At 40.0% G+C, this 20,428-nt stretch overlaps 1 protein-coding gene across 1 annotated transcript in view; it reads right to left on the reverse strand.

The window, feature by feature from the left end:
* CPXM2 (carboxypeptidase X, M14 family member 2) overlaps nucleotides 1-20,428 on the reverse strand; it is a 79,303-nt gene that overhangs the window by 43,469 nt on the left and 15,406 nt on the right. The window contains exons 2-3 of the mRNA XM_075107636.1: nucleotides 8,431-8,540; nucleotides 1,014-1,153 (exon numbers count right to left, since the gene is read on the reverse strand). Coding sequence (XP_074963737.1) covers nucleotides 1,014-1,153; nucleotides 8,431-8,540 — 250 coding nt within the window. The remainder of the gene's footprint in view (nucleotides 1-1,013; nucleotides 1,154-8,430; nucleotides 8,541-20,428) is intronic.

Consider the following 20,428-nt stretch of genomic DNA (forward strand, 5'->3'; position numbering starts at 1 on the left):
AGGGAAGGGGTTTTGCCTCATGTTCAGGTGGAACTTCCCGTGTTCCAGCTTGTGCCCGTGGCCCCTTGGCCTGTTGTTGGGCACCACTGAAAAGAGCCCGGCCCCATCCTCTTGACACCCACCCTTCAGATATTTATAAGCACTGATGAGATCCCCGCTCAGCCTTCTCTTCTCCAGGCTGAACAAACCCAGGTCTCTCAGCCTTTCCTCATAAGGGAGATGCTCCAGTCCCCTGAGCATCTACTCACCTGTAACACAAACAGTAAACAGAAAGCTCACAAACACTTTCCGTGTTGGAAGTGGGCAGCACTATCTGGCCAGAACTGAGTTCCTGGGGTACACGTGGCTGGATTGCCTCCTTAGACCAATGCAGCAGGGCAGCTGCCTTATATGTGGCAAGCACTCCTTCCCAAGAGCTTTGAACTGCATGGAGTCTTCCTAGGATCCATAAACACAGCACAACATGCCTGCTACCAAACACTGCAGTCCTAGTCAACACATACTGTGTGGGTTTTGATTATATTATAAATTCCTCCATGCAACAAAAAAGTATAGATATAAAATTTGCTTTAACTGCTCATTTAAAAATGATGTTGTTCTGGAATTTTACCAATTATTCGGTCATTGTCTATGTATTAGGAAATCTCAAAGATCACTGCTTATTCTTTAAGGTGATAAACTAATCAAGTTAAATATTGGAAAAGAATTAGGAAGTTTAACACAAGCAAATCTGACAAGGTGAGTGTAAAGGCATATAATCTGAGGGAACAGTGGTGCTTCCTTTGCCAGATGTAGATAAGGACTACAGACGTTTCCTACCTTAAAACCTGTATTTTATGCCATATAAACGCACCTTGTCTTTCTTTGTCTTTTACTGTTCCTCCATTCAACTACTTGACGTCACACAGCACTTCCATTCTCTCCTTTTTTCCTCCAAAACAAACCACAATATAACATGAATTCCTTGGCCTGAAAGCTCAGAATCTCATGGAGAAAAGCAAGCATGTACTTACGACCAGAGAGAGTTTCTTCCTTGTGTGATGACCCCAGTGAATTTAGTTAGCCTTCGAGCATCGACTTCAATCCACTGATATGGGTCATTTCTTCCTGCACACCAAGCACCATCATAAAAATCATTTTCGTTAACACCTGCCTGAAAAGAAGGCAAAACTGTCTTCATAAATCAGAACCAAAAACCTGAAGGTCTTTCATGGGAAAAAGAAAAGAAAACATGAAGTCATTATTCATTCCACTTACTCCTTTGATAGTCTCAGGGGTCTTAAAACAGAGCCATTCTCAACAGCTATATGGAGCAAACAAAATATTTTTACTCAAAGCAGGGAGGGAAATTGTACCTTCAGGAACTAAGAACCATTACATATTAACTTAAGTTAGAGTGAGAGAGCACGAACAGAGCTTCAGTTCAGTCCACCTGTCTCTGTGGCCTGATAGAGCCTTTATCCAGAGCTTTATCCACGTGGTCTTCAGAGTTATGAAAGTCCTAAAAAGCTATCTCCAACCCATGTAAATAATGGTCAGTGCTGGAGTAATCTTTCCTCTGGAAGCATCAAAGGCGAGCTTAGAGCATATGGAAACAGTAATATCATTTCCCACCCATTTTCAATCCCAGAATTATTAATTTTCTTCACTAGGGATAACCAAGCCTTAAGCAAATTAATATCAAAGGTCAAAAAATTTAGGAATGCCAAACTGTACTCCAATTTGCATACCAATCTACATCCCAATTTATGTTGGCAAGAACGCCACAGTCTTCCCAACTTTTTCAAAGAAATAGCTGCAAGGTATTTTGAGCTAGCTGTATTCTAAATACAACTGAAATAGCATCTAAAGAAACATAGCATTTGAGGTCTTCAGATATTTATCTTATTACTAAAGCCCAGGAAATGTTTGGCACCAAGCTGGCTCCTGCCATAGAGAGCACAGAAGCTTTTCCACATGGTTCTCTCAGGCTATGTGTATTTTTATGGCATTTCATCTGCGTTCAATGTGGATTTATCATTGCCATCCATGCAATTCAAAGAATGAATATCCTTAAATGTTTCCCAAATGTAAATGAAGAGTCTGGAAATCTTTGTAAGTTCGCATTAAAGACAGATTTTAAAGCTCTGGTATACAGTTATTATCTGTTCGGTGGTTTATTTTCAGTTGGTGTTTATATATATACAAAACATAAATGAAGAACCCAAAAATACAACTATCAGTTAAGTTTCCTGAATTATCCTTCAGCTTCCCACTGAGCAATATTAACAGATATTACAGTCATAGCTGGGTTACAATGGCAGAGATTGCCAGGTCCATCTATTTCCATTTTTACAGATAGTTTCTACCAAAATGGGCATTGGGTGGGTCTGATTCACAGAAGGAGGCAGCAGTTGTTAATTCCTTTTCCCAGTGCGAGTCTGGTGGCAGCTGAATGAAGTGTTGCAAAACAATTTAATTTATTCCTAAATTCCTAAATCTTCTTGTTTTCTCTGGTATTCAAATCTGAGATAGGGCAGCTTAAAAATTACTTGTTTTCCTTCATCTACCAAATGTACATTAAACCACATACTTTTACATAATAACTTTGATATTTTAAAATGAAGATTGTATAAAAGTCAAGGTACAAGACAGAGGAAAAGCTCTATTAACAATGGAAGATAAATTCTTCAAGGAGAACTGAACAACAGGAAAACATGAGAATACAAATATGATCACTGACCTGAGTTATAACCTTTTTGAAGAAAAGGTTTCAATGCATTTTAAAATAAGATGGAATTTGAAGTAGCCTTAGGGTTTAAAACTAATGCTTGCCAGGAAGCATTAAGATCTGCAGAGCACCTTGAACCAGCATCATGCTAATCCCCTTCACACTGATGAAACTCCACCAATTTCTGCAGACTAAGTATCCGTATCTCTCATTGCTTCAGCTGGCATCCTTGGTCCTCATTCAGACTGAGGATATTTTGCATTGGTGTGATGCTCATCAGGGTGTAAAGCTCTCCTCTGCATTACAGTGAGAAGAGGGAAGCAGAGGAGAGAAAAAAGCTTCTTTGCAAAAAAAAAAAAGCAAAAAAAAACCCCTAAATTGCATACTCAAATCCTCACATCTCAATGGTTTCAGCAGGACTTCAAGCTAAGCATGTGCTTATGTTATATATCAAATACGGGGAGTCTAAAGGACATGCTTACAGTTCTGCACAGTTTAAAATGCTGTGGTTTAAATAGTGGCAAGGAGAGCACAAAAGAAAAAAAGAAACTGTTGCTACTTCTTCCTGCTCTCTTATTTCCTGACATCAGCTTCTCTGAAGCTAAAGGAATATTTTTACTAGGTAAAAAGAAGCAGGTGCCTGTGTATAACTATCACAGAGTACTACTTGAAAGAAAAAAGAGGAATTTAATCAATGAGAAGTTCTTATTAGAAATATTTCCAAAGGAAAATAGTTCCAATAAATTTGTGTTGAAATGTGTCTTTTCTAGCTTCAAGTCTATTTTTTCTTAAGGTGCTTGAGGTTTTGAATTTGCCCATATGCCAACTTCAAAATATTGTTTCTATAAAATCCCTTATAAACTCAATCAAATATTTAGTAGTTAAAATCGCTACTAAATTTCTTTGGAAAATTATCTGGAAATATTTTCATTACAGAAAGATGAGAACAATTATCATAAAATATTTAATCAAAGAATATAGATTAAGATACCTTTTTCTCCGTAAGATGTTTACTTGAATTTAAAAACTGTATATTGAATTAAAGAGATAATGTATTCGAGTTATGACATACATACCTTTAAGCTACACATTTTAAACACATTATCTTCATAAGCAGGAGAGTGAAGGAGCTAATCAAAACTGCAAGTAATGACTAGGTCTTAAGCAAACCCTTTTTTCCTTCACTGAATTTTCAGGAATAGCTCAAAGTCTAACCCAGCTTATATTTCACTTGTGGCCAAATCCAAAAAACATTTCTCAATATGCAGCATCTTATGAAAAAATATCTTTTTGATATAGGAAAAGGGACTTTTTTCCTCTGCCACTCCTAAATTATCTATAAACATGAATGTTGAAAACTAATTCAAATAAACCAACTACTTATTATGAACCAAGAGGCTAAGATGAAGGGTAATCAAAAGGTTACAATTCAAATACAAATTATATGACTTCTGATTTTAATTCATATTACTTTCTGAGTTAGACATGTGCATGACAGAATAAACACTTGCCCATATTATCACGGTTCCAAAAGCCTTATTCTGTAATGAGGAGAGAGCTATTACTGCCTAAATGTATTCAAATGAAGAAAGAAATCTCAGACTTCTGCCACAAGACAGCTGGAGCAGCAGTAAAAATATAGCTAATATCAAACCACTTCTCCTTAAACTCTTCTCCATTCACAGCAGAGTGATCACAAACATTATTTTACCATAGGAAGTTTGGGAGGAAAAAAAACATTACTCATCACAAGTATTCATAGCAACCACTGACAGTAGAGAAGACAAGAACTAAAGCACACAGGCTGAAGGTAGAACTTCAATAATTTTCTCTTTTGCTTGTGTTTTGATAATGGAGTTTTTCAAAACAAACTAGTGAAACAAAGAACTGAAAAGACAAAAAGCAATACATCCTGCTTATTTGCATACACATAATTGCATTATTTGATCAATCTTCAGTGTTGTTTGGATTTCTCCAACCAGGAAAATGAGGAAGGGGGAAGAAACATAATTTGACTAATTATTTCAGGTTTTAATCACTGTTCATTATTGTACAAGTGACAAATACTAATGATTTTTACCCATGAAGGCAGAGCACCTCCATGAATATTATTTTATGCTGTGATTTTCCCTGATGCCGTTAAATTATTACTGGTTGTGCCAGAATTGCTGTTGTAGGCTAGATCTCCAATATACAGGGCTCTAGTAGCATTGCTCCTGCCCTCAAGAGGTTCCAGCTTAATCACCACATTCATATGTGACTGGGAGCAAAATTGGGTCCCACACAGCGCAAGGTCACAAGAGAAGCAGATCCTAGAAGGTCTTATCCAGTCCTGCTAAATCTGTCCTTCTTTGGAATAAAGCATATGCTGCCTGATTAATGTCACATGCTCCAAATCATCTAAACAGAAAAAAATAACCCTCAGAAGCCTTTGAAAAACTTAATTATTCTGTGAATTCCCGTTGAATTGAGGTAGTGCCAACCGGGGTGAGCCCTAAGCTTCTCAGCTGACACTGTGCCAGGTGACGAGGTTGAGCAGAGAGCAGATTTTGTCTTATTTCAGGGAGAAGCACAATCATGGCACAAATAACCTGATGGCACTGTGGTGATACCCAGCCCATGCCACAAGGGCAGCAGCCCGTAAAATTGCTCATCAACATACATATAGCACAGAGCTCTCGTGAAACTTGAGCAGCACGTTGGCCTCTCAGAATCTCTCTTACTTGGACCAAGTGTTTTTCTCCACATATAGTACTAAACAGCATAAAAACACAGCTGCTTAAACACCAGTGCCTTTTGCCTTTCCCCAGCCTGCCGCAGCCCTCCCTTTTGAGCTGCAAACAGAAATCACCAGGGACCTCATTATCCATATGACACATCAGTCCTCTGCAGCACCTACTCTTGGTTATAAGCATATATCTTTAAAATACTACTGAAATTCAGAAGTAAAATTAAGCATGAAACCCAATTGACAGGGAAGACATGTACAAAATCTTAGTGGCTTTGAAAAAATTTTAAAGTGCTATTAATTTTAAGCTAATCCCAAGGGAAGCAGTATCTAGGAAAATAAGTGCAAGCCCATACTTTTGACACTGCCAGTCATAGTGGTAACTCTAAGTGGTCAAGGGGTTCAGGGAATTACTGTTCCTATAGTATACAGATAAGCTTTTAGCAGGGTAAAAGCTTTTGATTTAAGGATTACTAGAAATCTTTATTAGAGGTAAAGTTGTAGCAGAGAAAAAGAGCTACATTTAAATGAGAGGAGTAAGACAGAGAAGTCACTTTAGATTTAGGTTGACTATTAGGGAAAGTCTCTTCCCCCAGAGGGTGGTGGAGCCCTGGAACAGGCTCCCCAGGGAGGCATCACGGCACCAGCCTGGCGATATTCAAGCTGCACTTGGACAAGGCCCCCAGAGACACGGTGTGAATTTGGGGTTGTCCTGTGCAGGGACAGGAGTTGGACTAAATGGTCCTTGTGGTTCCCCTCCAGCTCAGGACATTCTGTGATTCACCTTGCTATAAGCCCAGTGTTGTTGGGTTATTTGTGTATGAGCCTCCCCAGCTCTGGGATCAGATAAGCCCCTATACCAGAAAAGAGGAACACCAGCTTTTGGATAATAAGGAGAATCAATCCATGCAGAACTCATACAGCTCAAGAAAATGACAACATGAAAGTTTGCATCAAGAAGAAACATGACATTGTGAAGTCTTTGTTCACAGCAAAAAAAGGCACCATCCTTTGAACAAAGAAGAATAAAAACCCAATTTGCACAGGACAAAAGATCCTTTCACTTGAGACTCTGCACAGCTCTCCAGGGAGGGGGCAACAGCCCCTGCACTGCAGAGGTGGGGACCTTATTCTCACAAGAAATACAGAAGAAACAGCTGCCATGGAACTGGCAGAAGCATTATGGTTATAACCAGCAGGGCCCAGGCACGGCAGCTACCCAGCAGGTGGAGGTGGGATGGGAGAGGTGCAGGTCCTGAGGTCTAGGGGACAGGACACTCAAAGAAACCCACTTAATCTAACCTGAGCCCCAGGAGCTTTTGGGAAGGAAGAACTGAGTGTGTCTCGCTTCTGTTTGCTTCCCAGCAAAAGGCTGTCCCCTTGGCTTCTGCTGGAGACTCTGAACTATACTTAGGGAAAAAGTCATCCATACATAAGACTCTTATGCTTCTCTAATTAATTTAATGTAACATTACTGGTGATGACAGGACACCGGACTAGATGGACTCCTGGTCTAAACCACTATGGTCATTCTTGTGTTTCAATAAATTGGACTTTTAAACACCAGCATGAAAAATGAGGAACCACAACCAACAAAGAATGCAGAAGTTTGCGTCACAGTCCTTGGTCTTATACCACTATATAAACAAAGCTGTAATAAAATAATTAAACATTCCTATGGAACCCATCTGAACATCATCTGCATATTATTTTTGTGTTCATGAGGGTTTCTTTTTTCTCTTAGCAGAGACTACAAAGCAACCCACCTCACTCAGATCTCAAAAGGAATTAACTCTAAAGGCTCCAGGTGAAACCTCCCATTGCACCCAACCCCTTGTACCTGCACACTGGCTTAGAAAGGAAGAGCCTGATCCGACCTCCTTACTGCCCACAGGCTCCTGCCACTCACCTCCAGCTGGCTCTGCATGGCTGCATGGCAAAGTGGTTCACTGAGCTTTTGGACAAAAGTTTATTCATTTAACAAACAATAAAAAAAAGGGGAGCAGAGTGTGTCCTCCATAGAGAAGCTCACAGAGCTGTTTGTGCAGCGGCACCAGAGGAAGCTGAAGAAAGGGGAGTAGCTGCAGCATGGGATTTTAATCAAGAGTGGTTCCTCCTCCCAGCAGCTGCCCACCATTATACCACAGTGGGCACCACCTGAAATTGAGCTGCTGATTAAAGCTCATCCTTCCTAGACTCAGTCTTAGTTCATTAGCTAGCAAACTCCTTTAGCTGGAGGAAAAAAAAAATCTAATGGAGGGTCTAATAATGAAAGGTAGCTAATAAATGAATTAAACTTCAGAGATTTTCCACTGTTAACCTGGTGCTAGTATCCTGTTTATGACTTTTGAGTTTTAAATGTACTTTTTATGCAAAAGTAATATTTTTACACTAGAAAAGAATGTAATTCAGAAAATAACACTAATAAAGTGAAAAACAGAAGCACAAGAAATGTGAAAATAGAAGTTGGTCCTGCAAAGTACCTAAGCACTTTAATAGTAATTAAAAGAATCTAAACCAGATTGTATGCTAGGGATTTCTGAACCGGAGCCTTTTTTGGTACCACAATCATTGCCTCTGAAAAGCTGCCTTAGGGCAAGTACTTGACTTAAAAGCACTCCTTCAGTTAACTATTGTCATTAACTACAGGCAAACAACAAAAAAGCAACTTGCGGTGTGAGCTTCCTTCCAGGCTGATTGCTGAGGGAGCTGGGAAGGGAGCAGTTCTGGGCTGCCTCCACTTTGCTTGCTCACTGAGGTCTGTTTGGATTTGCACCCTCAGCACACTAAGTTTGGAGTTTTTTCTAACTAAGCCCCATGAATCTAAAGGTTATCCATCAACCTTATTCACTTCTATAATTCCGGTGTTTCTCCTTCATTTGAATTACATGAGCTGACAAAGTAGTCAGAACCGATAACCATCTATTGGCTCTCTTTATATAAAAGTACAACCGTAAGCCATTCTCCCACTTAGCAGAAAAATTGATGTTACCTGAATATTAAGCCTTCCTCTGTGGGCCCCAAGGCCATACCGCTTTGCTGTAGAGGCATGGAGCTGGAAGTCAGTAATTTTTAATGTCTCTAGACCAAGTGGAGGGCAATCTACAAAACAAAAGATTGATTAAAATTTAATTAAAACAAAACCAAAAACAAAACCAGTAAGTATTCAAAGTTTCTGGATTTCACGTGTGCCAACCTGGCTGGAGTCCTCAGCTGGTATAAATGAGGACAGTACCACTGAAGTCAATAAGAAATGGCAGCTCTCATAAAATCAATGAAGCAATGCTGATTTACACCGGCCGAGGATCTGGCTTTTTGAGCCAGATAGTCTCAGATAGTTATTACTGCTCACTGTATGCTTCAGTTTGTCATAGATATGCACGATAATCATGTGAAGTGCTTTTCAGTACAAAATGGCCTTTTATTTTTCTCTCTTTTTGGCATTTTCATCTCTTGTTTTGACACCACACACACACACACCCACACCCCCCCCGTACTCATTCCAAGCTACTGTATGAAGTTATGTTTCTAATTAAAATCTGTCCTGGAAACTTCAATCACAGTCCCTCACATTGCACAACAGCATCTGTTACAGAGGTCTGGGAGGCCGGACAGCAGAGCTCTGCAGAGGTAATGACTAAGCACAAAGAGGGCAATTTTGAAACATGAGGCCATCTCTCTAAGCTCTAAATTGTGCAAAGCCTTGAAGAAAAGCAGATGCCATTACTTTAGCAGCTAGCCAGCAATGCAGCAAGCTACAGCCTGGAGCTCTGGCTTTGGAAGATAAGATGTTGGAGAGTCTATTTCATTATTATCAGAAAAATATTCTGCTCTAAAATGACCTCAGCCACCACAGTATTTAAGTCCCTTACAATGCCTAGCATATTTAACCTCAAAATACCACAGTTAGGTGGGGAAGACCCACCCTCAGTGTTTCACAGGTGAACAAAAGCACACAGAGAGACTTTGGGAGCACCTAAATTATACAACAGAGCACAATTTAGAGATCCCGAAGCCAGCGCCAGCTGGAATTGGAAAGTGTCATACTCATTATTTAGATCAGGTACTTGTTAGGTTAGACTAGGTTTTGCACTGCCGTGGGCGTATCTGGGTTTACCTGATACTTCTGGTAAACCTCCAAACTTCTGGGTTTGGATAGAGGACAGATTTTTTCTGCAGTCGAGTGTGGGAGGTTTGTTTGCTGCAGCTTGCACAACCAGCTGTGACAGCGACAGGAGCCGAGCACCAGCCATGGAGCCCAGGCCACATTTCCAATCCCCAAACCATCCTCCTCACCGCCTGCTGGCCAGCTGGAATTATGGTCTCCCTTGTGCCACAGTTGCTGGAGAGAGCGAGCAACCTGTTGCTGTTGTCAGAGCTCACCCCCACTCTGTACCTGTATCCCACATACATATATATTTTTAATCACTCACCAAAACGTCATGAGGGTACGTAACTGAGAATCTCATCCTGACCTGTCTAACTTTCAAGTGTAGCTTTGCATTACTATGCACAAACTGGCAAAATGTATGAGATTTCCTGTGCTCCTCCTTAGCTCCTAACAACCTAAAATCCCTCAGGAAAAACTATGTGCTGTCAATTCACACCAGTACTTCTTTGTTCATTCTTAGGGAAGTGCTCACACAAATCCAGGGCCAAATGCCTCCATCACAGGCAGTAAAGACAAATGCTAAATAACAATATATTTTCTAAAATACCAACAGTGATTTTAGTCTTACACAAGAGACAAAATATAGACAGTTCCTCACTTCGAAGAATTTTCAATCTAATTACCCCAAACAGAGAAGAGACAGCATGTTTAAGGAAAGATAGAGGAAGGAGTAGTTCAGATGATTTTTGTTTCATTGGCTGATGGTTTTAATCGCATTTCCTTATAGAGTGTTTCATCTTTCATCGTACTCCAACTGGCAGAAGTCTCAGGCTCTGACAGATCTCTACTGGGAGTAAATTATATAGCTGGGAACTGCATGTCTTTCTCTAACAAGTTCAGTCCTCAAGACAGGTTTGGAAAACAACCTCATGGCATAACCCTGCAAACGCATTGATACTTCGGTATATTTCACTCTGTGAACAGTCTCACCATTCCCAGACACTCAAAAGCCACCCAGATGTACCTGTGCCAGGTCTGAGCTGGAACTAAAACCAAGCTGGTTTTACATACTCAGTTCATAAAATATCATTTAATTTGATGTTTTTACTGCACTTAACAAGGCTAAGGGGCAATCTGCAGGTACTGCTAGGAGTTAACAAAAAAGTAGAAAATTTTCCACTAAAGGAGCAGACAGCTCCATCAGCAATGGATCCACTGAAGCTCGGTCTCTTCCAGATGGTGTTTCTCAGCCCGTTCTCTGCTACCAGCAGGAGCGAAGGCTTACAGAGCTGCCCTGAGGACAATCAGCACATCGCTGCTCCATGCACTGCGGTCCTGCAGATCTGCAGTCACCTTCCTCGCCGTCACTCTTCTCTGCAGAGACCTATTGTCATGAAACCTGTAGGAAAGGCACTATTTTTGAGCCTGGCAGCTGCCTGTCAGACCTGGCTGTAGTTACCTGGAGTGACATACCCCTGTCTGAATAAGTACAAGAAGTGGGGTTTGTTTTATTCAGACTGAAATGTTACTCATTTACTATAAAACTGCAATATTATTGGGTTGCCTGTGGATTTCAGGAAGGATTTCTTAGACTGCAGGATGGGTATTCACAGGCTGACAAAATTGCCTGCACGTATTTGTGTGTGTTATCTCTGTTTCTAGAGAAACAGAAGCCTAATAGCAGACTCAAAAGTGTTCATATGGATCTCAGTTAAACATGCCTGACTGCTCTCTATTTTTCAAGGTTTAATTATTTGTATTGTCTGTGGATGCACCAGATTAACAGGCCAATATTATGAAATGCTCAATTTAACAGGAGTTTTCAACGAAAGCAAGATTAGGCTCTAAGAGCAGGCAGGAGCTATCTACGATATGCAGAACAGATACCTTTGATGAAAACTGTGCAGTATGTTGTTGACAATATGCTGTCCTTTCTCAGTGTGCTCAAGCCTTACGATATTTCAAGTGAAATCATTAGGATCTTTACCATCAATTCAATAGTATCCAGGCATTTATTTTTTTGTTTACTGTTATTTAGTAGGAGAACACTCAACTTGCTTTCTCTGGAAGACTTTAAGCTGTGACTTCTTTAACTTACCAAATCACATAAAGATATTTTTTACTTTAACTTGGTAAGAAAAAATCAAGTATTTTGCTCCAATACTTGACTGAAAATTAATGAAAAGTGTTCCTTTCACAGTTGGCCCTACTTTCTCCAGTGACCATCCCAAACCTGGAACAGAGCAGCAGGATTCTCCGTATAAGACCGTTGACCTTTAGATGTTTCTGTCTGTGCCGCTCTGCACGGGGGTGATATTCTTGGAGTCATCAAATCTATTGTTTGCAGTAGCTTTGATATACGGAATTTGTGCTGGTTTCCACAACAGAAGACCTTTGATTTTGCTTTTAAATGAAATTATGTCTTCTATTTATAGCCATAATATTTGACTATTAACACTTTAGGAATTTTTTTTTCCACATGCATATGAATTCCAGTGCCAATAAAAGGGTGAAAAAAGGAGCATATTAGACCAAAACATCAACCTGTAATGTACAGAGTTGGTGCGGGCAAATTTTTCAGTATAGCCTCATCTGATTAACTCCAAGTTACTGATATAATATAACACAATCTACCTAAAGTTGCCATTTCACTACTGGAAAAAAACCCTGAGTCATACTGTGAATTTAATTTTAGAGAAATTATTTTGTTGATGTGTGTCCCCCTTGCTTCCTAAAGCTACTAGAGATCACCAAGACAAACTATTTTTGAAAAACATACAGGAAAAGAAACTGATTTATAGCATTCATAGAGACTGTACTTTTTAAAGTATTGTTTAATATATTGTATTTAACTTCAAGAAATCTTCCAGGTAACAATGAAAATTGCCACACAATCAGTAAGTCTGTCTTAATGATTTTGTATTCCCCATGCTGGTTTGAAAAACCCCTGCAGCAGCTACAGAAATTGGGTAACATGAATAATCAGAGCAGTTCATACCTTATAGATTGAACTGGCAATAACATAGTTATTTGGTTATTTCTTTAACTCATTGAAAAAGTAATCATTATAAAATACAAGAAATTCAACTATGGCTTTGAAAGGCATTTAAATCTATGTACTACGTACGTAACAACTTACTAACAAAATGCAGCTAGAATATTTATGTTTTAGAGTGACCAAAAGGCAAGCGTTAAGCTTGCAAGTGCAGGGAAGAGGCTGAGTTATGGACATGTCTCTCTTCCTGGCCCATAGCCAACCATGATTTGCAACCATGAATAAGTATTCACTTTAGAACCAAGCCATTAATAAGATGTCTGGATCAAATTAATTGATTCTAAGACTTAAAAAGAGATGGGGCTTGGATTCAGACTTAATAACATTTGTGTCTTGAACAGTGCTCTTGTGAGGTTTCCATTTCAAAATAGCTTTCCTATTAGCAAAGTTAAATGGCTGTATCTCAGTGTCCTTTATTTTCAGTTACGTGTCTGCTAGCCAGACAGATGATTGTATCCCAGCTAAGGGCAGCAAGGCATTTCTGATACTTCAACACTGTTTGCAATGGCCTGTCCCTTGAAGTCAGGAGGGGGAAACACTTGAGAATTACTTCAGTCATAACCTCATCTTTTGAAATCTGAACTTACCAGCTACAGTTTAGGGCTTGCCTATACTGAGAGCACAGCCCAAAAGAGCTACTGATCTCCCTTCTCAAGCCAACATCAACTCAACTTGCAATCTCAACATGGCTCTGTGCAAGGATATCAGCCCAGGTTTGAAGGCAGTTTCAGCCTCGTGATGGCTGTGCCCTACTGATGCAGTGTCTTCCACTGAAACTGGTCAAAAGAACTACCTTCTGCAGCTCAGCTGTCTTTACACCTGCAGTATAATTATAGTGCTCTGCTGCAATATTAGCTGTTCTTTATGGTAAAACTGTATTGGCAGGCATTCTTAGAAACATATTAATTCCATGAGTAGAAGATATATGTATCAGCAGAGCAAGGAAAACAATTCTGTTCATCTTTATTGCCAAAATTATTTCTTTATTTTATCTTCTTCTGGTCTAAATAAAGATTGTCAGATAAGCACAGATTGTCTTTATAGCTTTTGTATCTAATAAAGATGCATTTAGGGAACCATTCTGAACTGTTCTTTTGGAGGCATAAGAGACATACTATTGTTTTATTTAAAGAATATTTTCCATCAATTTAGGAATATGTTCAGTATTTCAAATGAAGAGAAAAATGAAGCATCATGTTTCCTTTTCACTTATATTTTTACAAGCCATACCTATAATCCTTTTAAACTCCCGCAAGGCTGTTCTTGTCTAACTCCTCATGCACAGTGATGCTCAGATCTAGAAATGGAGAAACATCAGCCTCGTGCAGGCTGACAGTCTCCTTGACATTTGGAGGCAAAATGTACTCTGACTATTTATTTTTTATGATTCTAAATGTGTTTTAGCTCCAGGAGCTTTGTAATTTTTAAATACATAAGAACCCCTGTGTACTTCAAAACATTTGTTTGGGGAGAAAGGATGTTACACTACAGAGATACAGCAGTTCACAGAAGACAAGAGGAGGTCAATGTAGTGTTGATGGTGAGTTAACACAGAATTTTCTCTATGCAAAGAATGGTTTTAGTGCCAGGATTTTTTGTTGTTGCTGTTGATATCTGTAGCTTTGCATTTGGGACTTGAGCTTGCACCACCAAAGTCAACAGAACAACATCACTCTGATAACTCTGAAGACCTCTTCACCCTTCCGTTGTAACTGATTTAAGTTGTGCATTTTCCATCAAAACGTACACTGCCAGTATGATTTTCAGTAATGCAGCACATCCCAAGTTATCATTGCATTCAGCAGCAACAACAGACATTGAAGTATCTTTAAAAATCATGTGGGTCAGTTTAGAGGGTCAAAACCACATTGCATATCTTGGTCTTAGTGTGGCCAGAGTTTGCCCAAGTCAGGGAATGACAGTGGCACCTACAGCAACAGAGATGATCTGTCACTGTTAGGAGAGCAGGTATGGAGCCAGCACAATGTGCTCTAGGGTGTTATTTCTGTTTTTAGTAACAACCTATCACTATAATTAATACCAGTTTCTTCTTTCTGTATACACATTTGCTTATCAGATTTGGCCATAGACTCATCCCTTCTCTGGAGACCTTGTTCTCTGGGGAATCAACACATATCTTGCCAAAAGAGTATGGTCAGGTGTCTCATGGCAAAATCCCATGTCATAAAACAGGTTTAGTTTAAGGTTTTGATCCCCTGTTTCTTCTTCTGGGCTGTCCCAGGGTAGATGCAGGATTTAGCCCTTGTTTAAGAAAAACACTTAAACATATAGTTAACGAAGAAGGTGCAAATCTGTGAAGCTATGATATAGGTAAGTTAAGCACAAAATCAAACCTATATTTTGGGGGATGAAGGCTTTAACAGTTATTATACTATTAATACTATTCTAGATATTTATCGTCTTGGGCAAAAAATCTTAGTGAGTTCAATATAATAAATTTTACCCTTATAGCTAACTTTAGAAATTTTCCTATGAAAAGTATGTTTGATAATTCATCTCCCAACAGCAGAAGCTTTTAATGGAAACTCTGGCTGGCTAAGTCCCTTGTCACAACTAATGCTTAGGTCACAGGTCTGCAAAGAATTTTAATTCTGCAGTGAACCTGGAAGGTGAAATAACAGTAAAAACACATTTCTGCTGACCTGCTATTTGCTGAAAATATCTTTTGATTGCTTTGCTGTGACGGACAGCCTTTGTGGGGGCTGAGTTAAACAGAACAAAGTTCTCTGATTTCTAAATAATTTGTTATATTTACAGTCTCAGGACATTTGTGGGGGAAGCGTGGTCTAGCTAAATTTTGCTGTTTTGACAATATGATTGTGGAAGTGTGAAATTTCCACAGATGTTCATGAATCACACTCTATACTTGGTGTGGCCCAGCTTTTCCCTGGAAACAGGTCCATGCATTTCAGTCTGAGTGGTTTTCTGACTTTGCTCACGTCCAAAGTGTTGCTAGCAATACATACTAGTTTCTTTTCTGGCCTGAATTCAGGCCACCATGCACCCCAGATTAATTGAAGCAGTACAGGCAGGTGAAGGTTCTTCGAGCACACACAGTTTGCTTTTATTTGCTGTTTCTTATAAACCCATTCCCAGGGCAATAAAAGAACAAAGCAAGCAATGTGCACTTACAACAAATCCCCTATATAGAAGTTAAAGAACTGAATTACAGTCCCAGATCATATATCAAATAAAGGATTAAATTGATGCCAAAATTTTCTGTCCTAAGACAACATTAATTGTTCTCTAATGTTGCATCAAAGCTGTATATTTTTCTAGGACAAGCAACAAATACTGCATGGGGGTTTAAGACGTCAGGGACTTCTCTCAGAGGGAAAGAGCAATATTTATCACAGCACTGCAACATACTTTTATCCTTATGGTTGCTGTTGAAGATTAAAAAAAAAAGCCACAAACACTTTAGGTTAGAAGCCACAAAACCCAGCTCTGTTAGAGGTCAGACACAAAGCCTCCTTAAATCAGGAGGAACAATTTTATGGGCTCTAGGTGAGGGCAAAGCCCGAGTGAGGGTCCCACAAATGTTACTCATCTGATAGCTCAGGGCTGCTTTTGATGATCAGATATGCCTCTTCTTTGCAACCACCTTCTTCAGCGGCTGCCTCTGGACCAAGGAGCTGTGTTTTGACAGCCTTGTAGCCTGTGGTAGAGGGAGGTACTTTTTAATCCTAGCTTGCTTGCTAGGCACTGCTTTGTCTTCCAGGTAAACACATTCCTTTCCCTGCTAGGAGTCTCAGCAGAAGATTTTCTGCAATGGTTTTTCATGTGTCCCACACTACCCATGCTTCAAGTATTGAACTCACTCTTTAGGAAAGGAGGTAGTCACAGAGAGGTTGCAAATAGCTCCTGCCTGATGGCACAAGGCCAGTCCTGGACAGGGAAGGTGTCCACTGGAGTCAGTGGCAGCAGACAAGAGTGAAAGCCCTGAGGTGGTTTCAAGGCCACCAGCGTTGTGTCCTCACCATACCAGTGACACACAGAGCCCTCCTGCGGTGCAAAGACACCGAACACTCCTGTGCTTTCTTTACGCCACCTGAACACTGTGCACCAGCCAGCAGGATCGGGAACAACAGTTACTTGAGAAGTTGCAGGATACAGACTATGCAAGGGTAAAAGTGTCTCTTTTCCTGCTTGAGTTGAGGGAAATTTCAGCAATTAAAGACACATAAAGAATAAAATAAGAATTATCTTGATCCTTTAGGTCGGGTGTGACGTGAAACCAAACATTTCTGAGATTCAGAAAGTATACTTTTTTTTCTTTCATTACTTTTCTCATATTTGTTCCCTCACAAACCCAGGCTGCGGCTGGTTCTAGATGCAACAAAACAGCACATTTAGCAGGAAGAGCTTCTATTATTCCTGGCACAGCTAGAAGCAGGAATTTCCAGAAAGCCTGTTCTCTGGGAGTTTTCTGGCCAAGATTTCAGACTCAGGAGGCTCATCTAAACTCCAGATACCATAGATATTCCCTGAGCTGCCTACTGCTGCCATCATACAGCCTGCGTAGGAGATGACGCGATTTATGACATGGACAAAAAAGGAGCCTGATCCCACATGTACAAAATTAGCATGCTTGGGCACAAGAAGCATTTTCCATTTTTCCTCCTGGCTCTGTTTTTTGGTGCCTGTGGTCTTTCTGCTCAGGGAGAAGAAGCAACCATACCCATACATGCCTGCAGGAAACAGACTCCTTCAGGTGAAAAGGTGGGTAGGTATGGAAACATTTTCCATAGCTCTTGCATGTCTTCATCTGGCTTCACCTCTCTTTCCCCACACCTCTTTAGAAGAAGAGAAAGGCAGAGGAAAGGGAGGTGCAGGCAGGGATGGCAGAGTTTCTGCCTCGCTGCCCGTGGGAACACCACCTTGCTGAGCTGACATGGGAAAGGACAGGGTGGGAATCATATTGCAAACCTGGTCATGGCATCCAGGCCATTAACAAAAGGAATTATGCCAGTACAAGATGTATTCAGTGCAGATCATCAGCATACGGGGACATTAAGTATCACTGTAGGCATAGCCCCAGGAAAGGTTTCCAGAGGTTGGTAGTACAAGGTACCCCCTCAGTTGTACCCAAAACTGACAAATCCTCTACTCCCTCTACAAAGGAATATGTGTGTTTATTTGCTCTGAAAAAGACATTTCACTCCCTTTAATGACCTAAAAAATACAGCCTGAAAGATATCATATCAATTCTCAACTTTTTATTATGAGTTTTGACTAAGGCTGGCTTCTGTGCTATTAATTTTAAAATATCTCCTCTGATGTTTTTCTGAAGCACAGGATGAAGACTTTTTGTAATTCCAGCTAAAGCCACAAAACTGAATACAGCCATCAAAAATGAGAACCATCCTTTTTTCTCCAGAGCCAAACAAATAGACTTAGCCAAACGATGGAGGCAGACTGCTCGCACAGTGGCTGGATATAGGACTAAAATTACCATTAAAAACGCATATCTGTCCAACGTGTTCGTGCCAGAAATAGCTTAAAATATTGAATCACTGAGGTGTACTGCAAGACCAAAGGTTCTACAATAAGAACACTAATTGTAGCCAGTAAAAATAAACACTGAAACTTGGAATACTATTAACAAATAGAAAATCAAGACAGAAAATAGCTACTCTCTTAAGATACTACCCTGGCCCTATAAATGAGACACCTTTAAAGTGCTAAAGTTTAACCACTTTAACAATTCCATTTAAGTGTATTTTACCAAAAATAGTACAGCTGCATAAAAACAGTTGTTTGAGTATAAAATTGGCTTATGGCGCAATTATTTTCCTCCCCCTCTATGAAAGCTGTAGTAGCAACTTTATACAGAAATAAATATATCCATATTTAGGTATAGCACATTCACTATGCAGTTGTAGAGTGACAGCATAGTCAGGAAATTCCTTAAACATACATAACCTAGAAATTTTCCATAACTCTGGGCCCTGGAAACATGCACCTACCATGAATTCTGTCAGCTTTAAGGATTTTGCAGCAGAGCTACCCTTTTGGAACAAAACAGGGATCCCAGGCTGCACAAGTGAAGTATCCAAGTGGGAGGACATAGGAAAGCGGCTGTATACGCTCTAACAGGAGGATCAGAATTATATACCAGGGGCTATAGTAGCCCTAGTGGTGAAATACACATGAACAGCTTCAGCAGTTCTCTAAAACCACCTAATTTCCCTGAAATAGGTGGCACCACTCTGATATGACCCAGTTTTCACCTTTGCACTCCCCCTTGCACACGCAGGAAGCCCTCACACATAGAGCAGCAAAAACTTGAGAGATTGTGAAGGAGGTCTCATTAGTACTGACGAGCCATTAAATTTTATCGCCACTACTATAGTTACCTCCATTCCTAAGAACTAAATTTACACTTGAGAAAGACTGAAATCAGCCACTTCCCGGTCAGCACTACTTAACATTATTCAACTTTTAATCAAGTTTGGCTCTAGCAGAGACCAAACTGTATTTCTTTTACTTTTCTATAAGGTGGAAAACCTGGTGTATGATATTGAAACAGATGCGTTAGCTTCCTTTCATGAAGCAGTCCAAAGCCTAACACAAGTAAATCAGGGATGAAGAGAGAATCACTTTGCTCTTCAGTTTTGGGTTTCCTAGTAAGCTGTTTAGCTTTCTGACTTAGCTCTTGATGGGAGCCAGCAAACTCCAGAGCCAGCATGATGAAGTAGTATGAGCTATGCCTTTAGGCAGCAGACAGTCATTAGTCACCTTAGGTGTGAGTTGAAATACCATCTTTCATTTTTTCATGATTAAAACTGAAAATACACATTTACCAATAGGATGTAGAATAGAAGTAGCCTGTATCTGCGGTGAGACCTAGTACTGGGTGATCTTTCTGAGAGTCATTCCTCCCCTGCTGCTTTGTGAAAAACTATCTTTGCCAATTTTAAATCTTTCCAAAGAATATGCTGCTAATCAGAATTGACATTAAAAATTGCCTCTTCTTCATGTAGACAACCACATCATTGCAAACACACCTCCACGCACAAGCAACAAGACCCTCAAAGGCGAGCTGACGACTTCAGCAGAGATTGCCAAGTCACCCACCATACCCCAGCACCCAGCTGTGCTTATACCCCTTGCAATTAACATCCCTCCTCTCGCAGCAGTAACTGCGCTGCCCACGACAAGGGAACATCACTGAGGGGGTGGGAGCAACTGCTCAAGCTTCAGAGGCATCACCCTGCACAGGCTGGTCTCAGTGGCTGCCTAGCCCTCCTCCAGGTTGCACATCTGGGCTAAATACTTGACCTATATAGAGAGCCTGTGACAGGAAATACCTAAAATCAATCCAACTTGGTTTTAAAACCTTTATAAATTGTAAGTCTCAGTTTTTATAGAGACCTGGTGCGTCTGCTCTAGCAGTGAGTTTAGACTTTTATACATTTTCTAAAATCACATCTGTTGTTATTATTTCATATGAAATAATAAGAGGAATGAATAAAAACAAACACTTCTTATAAAGCATAGAAGTCACTGTAGTGCCTGGAGCTATTGCTCAGACAATGATTTCAAAAGAAAGTTGTGTGGTTACAATTAACCTGAACTCAAACTTTGTGCCCCTTTGCAGACCAGAAAAAGGAGTCAGTTTGTATTTTCCAGAGCACAGCAGAAGAAAAAATAAGTTTCATTGGCTTGTTTGCTTTTCATTTAAATATTCTTTTTGATGGACTTCTTATTTTCTAATTGCCTGGTTGATGATTCAAGCGTTGCTCTAAGACAGTGCTAAAAAGTCAGAAGTGGCTAATACATTTAAAGTCCCAAACAGTG

This window comes from Phalacrocorax aristotelis, chromosome 12, assembly GCF_949628215.1.
Source record: "Phalacrocorax aristotelis chromosome 12, bGulAri2.1, whole genome shotgun sequence".
Classification (NCBI taxonomy): domain Eukaryota; kingdom Metazoa; phylum Chordata; class Aves; order Suliformes; family Phalacrocoracidae; genus Phalacrocorax; species Phalacrocorax aristotelis.